The following is a 6852-nucleotide window of genomic DNA, read 5'->3' as shown; positions in this document are numbered from 1 at the left end:
GATTTGGCTTCACAGCATTCCTGTGGGGGATTGTTTTGATTCCCATTTTAGAGATCAGAAATAACTCAAAGACAGACATGAAGTTATTCATGTCAACAAGCAACTTTGCTGTGTCACAGGGCTCTGTGCTGGCACAGGACACCACCTTTCCTGCTGGGGACACAATGCTGGTCTACACAAATATACACACTTCTTAAGCCCCCTTATTTAAATATTTTGGGGGATTTTAAAATGCCTTTTTTCCACTTTTTGTCTCCCAGAGCAGCTTTCTCTCCAGAGCTCAGCTGTGCCATTCCACCTCTGTGCCATTAGCAGAAGCAGAGTTTTCAGAGAACCAGCATTCCCCCTTTCAGATATATGAGCAAAATTAACTTTTCATATAGAAAATAATTAATCTTAGTGTTTTGTTAACTGTATTATTGCTATAACTTTAAGCCAGCCAGGGAAGAATGTGTTCAAAATAGGAAATCAGCAATTCTACCACAGATACTGTCATTCTCTATACAAGGGAGTAATAAAATACAGCAAGACACCTTCAGGTTGCCCTTTCAATGACAAAACACAAGATCTAGTAGTGTATCAGCATTTCAAAGTGACAGAAATGGTCTTTCCTCTCACAACAAAATAAACACTAAGTGGTTCATAGACTTTCCAGAAATACTTCTCTGGATATCAGAACTTCCATTAATCGATAACATTCAGGCGAATTTTATCCTTAGCTTTAAAAATCAAATCCAAAGACTCTTGCACGCCTTGAAGCTGGTAACACCAAACCTCACTGATCAAGAAATGTTTGATACATTAATTATCTCTATACAAAGCTTGCATTAGACAATCTTACATTACAAATTTACAATCAATGAAGAAAGAAATGTAAACTCCACCAGTAATTATTACGGATATTTTCACCATGGTATCTAGCATGATCTAAGTGACCCCCCTCTTGTTTTTTTTATCTGTCCAAGTATCCACTCAGATATAGAGCTACAGAATAAACTGCAAAAACTCACTTCCAATAATTGCAATGGCAGGACAGTGCTTTGTATAATATAAACAAATGTGTGAAATAATTTGAGAATGATTAGCAAAAATTTTGTAATGTACCAGTCTTTTAAGCCCCCTATATAAAAGTTAAACATTTACAGAGTTAAAATAACATTCCTCAAGTTACTAGTGGTGAAAAGATAATTATACAGGATTACTACAATAATATAGACTACTAGAAGTTTTCTCTAGTCAGAGCTTGGTGACATTCATAATTTCAGTGAGAGCTGCATTAGGATTTTATATAATAAATTCATTTTGTACATTCTCAGCAGGATCATTGCAAATTCCTTTTGCAATCACTCTTTAGAACACAATCCAATCCAAACCCAAGCAATGTGTTTCTCCTCAGTGCATTAAAAGGCAAGAACTGAAGGTAAATAAAGGGAATATCATGTGGAAGTTGTGTAGTACATATGTGGAAGAGTGTGTTGTGCATGTGTTGGACAGTCCCACAGAACAAAGTGAAGTTAGGTCAGAAAGGTATCCCAGGAGAAAAACAGGACAATTGCAAAGCTTATCAGGAGCATGAGGTGGGAAATGAAGGCTGGTATGTGAATCTGGAGATGTCCATGCCTGGGAGCTTTTGGAGCACCCTTATCTTTGGCAGGCCAGTGCTACTGCTAAACACCAGTGCAGTGACCTGCTGCCACCCAGGGTAACATGAGCTGGATGTGGAACTGAGACCAGTACTGGGTTATTTAAGTGTGGAATTAGATATTTGCTTTGTTTTTGTGCTTTTTTAAATTTACGAGAGGTGGTCTTGTACACTAGACATGAAGAGCAGGATGACGACCAGAACTGGTATCACAACATGCAATTACTCCCACTGTCCCTCCCCCCAAAATCTGATCTATCACAGTGTAAATGTGATTATTATTCCTACTGAAAGTAGACAAGGAAATTCACAACACCAAGTGCTCTACATGCTTTGCTGATATAAAGATGAAAACATTAGAAATGTACAATTGCTGTTAAAATTGTATTTAATATCACATTCCAGTGACTGGAAATGAATTCAAATTCTAACAAACTGATTACAGAAAAAGAAAGCAATCACACCGTCTCATGTATCTGAAGATGACTTAAAAGATCTTTTTCATTCCCAAACCTCATTAAACAATCAGTACATTTATGAGGCAAATCCGCTGAATGCCTGAAATCCAAATGAGTTTTAAGGTCTTCAATTTGTCCTGTTGAATATTCACAGTATTGACACAAATAAATCCCTTCAGATAAATGAGAGCTTAGGTGCTTGCAATATTCCAACATACCTGAAAACCCCTTCCCACAGTCATCACAAACATGAGGGAATATTTTGGTGTGCTCAATAGCTACGTGCCTGTTGACATTTGTATGCAGCCTGCTCCTGAAGCCGCACACCTGGCACACAAAGAAGTTTTTGCATTTGTCAAAACTGATTTTGTTGATGAGGCTGTACTGGCCGCGCTCCTTGTTGTTGTAGCTGTCGCTCAGCTCGATGAGCCGGCACGCGTGCTCGTTCACCACGTGGCTGTGCAGATCCTCGGGGTCGTTTGTCTCGTGCTCACAGAACTGGCACAGGTACTGCTCGTCACAGCTGTGCTCCTGGAAGTGCAGGTACAGCTCGCTGCTGGAGGAGAACTGCACATCACACTGCTCACACCAGTAGAGGTGGTCGTTGAAGTGAGTGTCTGCTATGTGCTGACTCAGATTCTCAAAAATCACCGTTTTGTAATCGCAGTATTTACAGATGTATGGATCCTCCTCGTGTAGTTTTACGTGTTCAATGAGCTGCACTTTGCTGGAGAAACTTTCTTTACAAACTTTACAGACATGAGTGTCTGTACACGTCTTATGCTTCAGGATCATGTGCTGCTTCAGATCAGAGAAGTACTTGCTGTTGAACTCACAGAGCTCACACTTGTACAAGCCGCTGCTGTTGGCTCTCAGCAAGGGCCATTTCTGTTGAGCTGTGATATTCAAAGCCTGGTTCTTCTCAAAGATTTTACAGGTCTCCAGAGGGATTTCCTCAAGGTCCTCAGCTTCCAGCTTCTCAGGTGACACAGTCTGTGTTTCTATATCGTGAACTTCTACAGCATTCACTTCTGTTGTAGAAATTTCTACAGTTTGGATATCTAGAGGTTTCTCTTCTTCTGTGGGGCTGTCACTGAATATAGGTGAGTCACATAAGTCTCTGCACATTCCATTGTTAGTACCTTTATCTGCAGGAAGAAATACATAACAAAAGGTTGAAAAAAACCCAATACAAAACACCTGGGCCCATTTTTAACTTTTCAGTCAGCTGCAGCAGCTTTCAAATGAAAAGACCTGTTATTTCTCCCCTGCCGGACAATGCTGTATTTTCAGCTAACAAAGCAATAACAGAAAATGTAAATCCTTCACCATTTCTGTCAAAGCAAGGAAGCTACACAAAAAGCCAGCAGCAGTTGGGCTTTCCAACCTCCCAGCACCTCATCTGCAAACACACTGACCTTTACCTTTATCCTTCTTTTTAGGGTCTGTGCAGTGCATCCCAATGTTTGAGTGTGCCCCGCTCCAGTGAGAGCTCCCGGCATGCACCGGACTCCCGTCATCATCCGTGTCCAGGCTCTGCACAGGACTGTGGAATCTGCCTGCAAACGAAGGGAAGCACTTCCTTGTCATCATTTCTTCACACTAGCATCATCCTGATTCCTGAATTTAGTCATAGATCTTACTATTTATTTATTCTACTTGCATAAATCTATCTTTATACACTAAGCACATCATAACCTACATTTTAAAAAAGTAACAACAAAATACCTTGAAAATTATTTCCATACATGCAGAGAAAAACAAAAGAATTAAAAAGTAACATCTGTCTAGAAGATTTCAGCAGAAAATACTGAATTTACTACTGAAAATACTCAGCTGGTTGTACAGAAAAAAAATTAACATCCTTATATGAAACATTACATTTAAAAGACACAACTTAAAAATATTCTCCAATATTTCTGGACATTGCACTTTAAAATATGATACTTTTAAAAACTTCTGCAGACTTTATGGTTAATTATTAAAGTGAAAAGAAAAATAAATGGACTAAAAATCCACCATCACATTTACTCTGCTAACTTTCCACCCACTATTGGATGTTTTATAAAAAGGCATTTTGTTTTGCCAGGTACAAGTACAATTCAATGCAACTGTTGGAAATTTTCACCTGAACTCATCAACTTTGTTTCCTAGGTAATGAGTACTGGAATTAGTTTAATCACCATTATAAATGTAAAATTGAAGGGTCTTTTTGTTGTCATTGTTTCTACTTTGAACACTGTATTTCAGCTGTAACATTTGAACAATCTCCCAGCAGTCTAAGGCCCATCAGGTCACAAGGACACTCAGAAATCACCTGCTGTGTATTCTATTTGCTTCTATGAAAAGGAAGATGATACATTAAAGAAGTGCAGAACAAGACCCCAAAACATAGTCTTACCTCTGTTTAGATCTGGCTGTCTCATGGAACAGACACTATAGCAGTGGTCAGAAAAAATTCCACTGTTGTCTATGTATCTGCTTGCACCTGAAGAATCTAAACCAGAACATCAACAAAAAAAGTTTAAGTACTCATGTCTTGTTGTAGCTACAGATGTATTTCATGTTCATCAAAATTCTTTTCATATTTTTACTTGTTTTGGAAGAATTCCTGTTGTGATTTACACCTTCCAGCTGCTGCCCTGATGTCAGGAGTATCAGGTCTCTGCTCCCACTGAGGACATTGACAAGTGTGTGGTCTGTTCAGTGCTGAACATTCCTCTCTACCCACCCCACCCCAACTTTTACAGAATTCCTGGCCTCTGTGGAAGCAGAATCACCTTCATTTGCAGCAAAAGCCAGTTCCCCCATGTGCAGAAGTACAGAACAAGCCACTCAGGTGCATTGGCTCAACAAAGGAGCCTGCAGAGTGGGTGCTGCCCATTCAAGCCAAGATTTCTTATCCCACCCTTTGTGTCACTGTTTTTCCATGTATTGGCACAAGTGGCCACTTCTTGTAAAGTTATTATTCTGAGAAAAAAAAAAATTAACTTACTGAAGTTAATCATGAAGCTTAACTTTACTTGTACATAACTCAAGCTCCAGACTGACCTGAGTAACGAGAAGGATGCAGAGTCTTCCTTTTTCTCTTTTTAGGATGTTCATTCATTTTGAACAGTCTACATGAACTGTAAAGTAAAAGCATTAAAGAGTTAGACTTGTTTGTATCTAGTTTATCTTTCAGAACCTTATGGAAGAACACAAGCATTTTGAAAGCCTGTGTATCAAATATGAAAGTTTTTTCTTACTCCCCCTTGTCCCAAAGCCCATTTTGATACAGTTAAGAACCCACTAAATGCACACAGCTGCTGAAGTCCAGTTTCACATTCCTGCCCTGGAAGGAATGTGAAGACAAGTCAGAACTCCAGGTACTCCAGCAGGCAGGGTCATCTACAAGCCTTCTCTCCAGCACCCCTTTTGTCACAGACAGGACATTCTGAGGCAGAGCCCTTCAGAAACAAGTTTTAGAGTTTAAAATACTAACACAGTCATGCTCTCTTACCAAAAATCCTAGACTCTTCAGTATCAGGAAGCAGAGCAGCTAAGAAGCTGATGACTGTACAGCTTCCAAACGTAGCGAATGCATCAGCTCAAGATTTTCACCTTCGGAGTGACAGCATTTTAAACCACTTATAGCACAAAATAGAAAAAACACAGAATCAGATACAAGTGACACAAATACTACAAAGAATGAATCTATCTCTGAAGATAGAAATCATCATAAGAAGTTGATACTGATTTCGGTTTGGAGCATCACAATTAGTAAGGTGGATGCACTGGTGTATTTCTTTTTCTTTTGTCTCAGGCTAGTTGGCTTTTGCTGCACTTGGCAGCTCCTGAGAGCAGAAAAATATTTGGAAACGAAATACAAACATTTGACCTATATACGGGACAGTCTTGAAGAAGAAAAGGCTGCAAACAAGGAATGTGATGCGGGTTGCCATGACTGAAGTGCACTGGAGGCCCAGGCCCTTCTGTAGTCAGTGCCATGCGCCGGAGGTGAAAGGAGGGAAAAAAGGGCCCTCATGTTCTCCTGAGATTAAGTATTTTCTGAACTAAAATTTTATTTCAAGAGATGGAAAAATAATTGATTTTAACGTTATATCATGATCTAGACGTATCAGTACCCTCACCCGCGGGGTGATTTTCTATGATTGCAAGGGAAGAACCGACAGCGTACTGACACCGCAAGTCTCACCCCAGGTAACGCGCGTGAAAAGCTCAACCTTTTCTACACGGGTCGGACCGCGGGGCAGCAAGGAGGGTGGTTCTATTCCAGCGGCTTTCCTGGCCCTGAAAAGCAGGATCCAGGCCCCGAGCACCGGGATCCCGATCGGCCCCGGGGCGGCGCGGCCTGGCGCAGAGGCCGCACGAGGAATCCCTGGCGGGAGCGCGGCAAAGGCACCGCTCCGCCCCGGCGGCAGCCGCGGGCAGGGGCGAGACCGCGACCCCGCAGGGGCGGCGGGAGAGGGCCCGGCCCGGGGCCGCACCGGGAGAGCCGCGGGTCGGTCCGTGAGTCACCGCTCACCTCCCCGGCGGGGCCGGGGCACGGGCGGCTCCCCCCCCGCGGNNNCCGGCCCGGCCGCTCCGCGGGGAAGGGGCGGGAAAGGGGCGAGCGGCCGCCGCCCGCAGCGCCCCCTGCCGGCCACGGGCGCCCCCGCACCCGCCCGTCGCCATAGCGACGGCGAGGGGCCTAAATAAACCTTTAGTGGATATTTGTACCCACAGAGTCTGCAGGGCCGCGTTTCCATC

At 42.4% G+C, this 6852-nt stretch overlaps 1 protein-coding gene across 4 annotated transcripts; it reads right to left on the bottom strand.

Annotated features, from left to right (window-relative positions):
* Window positions 1–74: 74 nt before the first annotated feature.
* ZNF639 (zinc finger protein 639) lies at window positions 75–6664 on the bottom strand. Of its 4 annotated transcripts, none has more exons than XM_041405698.1 (6): window positions 6299–6664; window positions 5603–5729; window positions 5152–5228; window positions 4502–4597; window positions 3519–3659; window positions 75–3248 (listed from the first exon to the last, which is right to left on the bottom strand). In XM_041405698.1, exons 3-6 carry the CDS (start codon window positions 5207–5209, stop codon window positions 2101–2103), a joined length of 1443 nt encoding a protein of 480 aa, XP_041261632.1. In that variant the 5' UTR covers window positions 5210–5228; window positions 5603–5729; window positions 6299–6664; the 3' UTR covers window positions 75–2100. The 4 variants fall into 4 exon arrangements, with proteins under 4 accessions (XP_041261632.1, XP_041261633.1, XP_041261634.1 ...); XM_041405699.1 differs by having other exon boundaries at window positions 5603–5703; XM_041405700.1 differs by lacking the exon at window positions 6299–6664 and having other exon boundaries at window positions 3525–3659; window positions 5603–5731.
* Window positions 6665–6852: the final 188 nt, after the last annotated feature.

Source organism: Onychostruthus taczanowskii, unplaced genomic scaffold (genome assembly GCF_017590055.1).
Source record: "Onychostruthus taczanowskii isolate IOZ18803 unplaced genomic scaffold, ASM1759005v1 scaffold24, whole genome shotgun sequence".
NCBI lineage: Eukaryota > Metazoa > Chordata > Aves > Passeriformes > Passeridae > Onychostruthus > Onychostruthus taczanowskii.
Note: the sequence above shows the minus strand (reverse complement) of the source record. Positions and strands in the feature narration are given on the sequence as shown.

Coding starts and splice junctions, on each gene's coding strand:
- ZNF639 (XM_041405697.1), bottom strand. CDS start 5,245: ATGCTTTTACTTTACAGTTCATGTAGACTGTTCAAAATGAATGAACAT. Junction 4,598..5,151: donor GCATCCTTCTCGTTACTCAG/GTCAGTCTGGAG, acceptor GTTCTGGTTTAG/ATTCTTCAGGTGCAAGCAGA. Junction 3,249..3,518: donor AAAGAAGGATAAAGGTAAAG/GTCAGTGTGTTT, acceptor TTCTTCCTGCAG/ATAAAGGTACTAACAATGGA.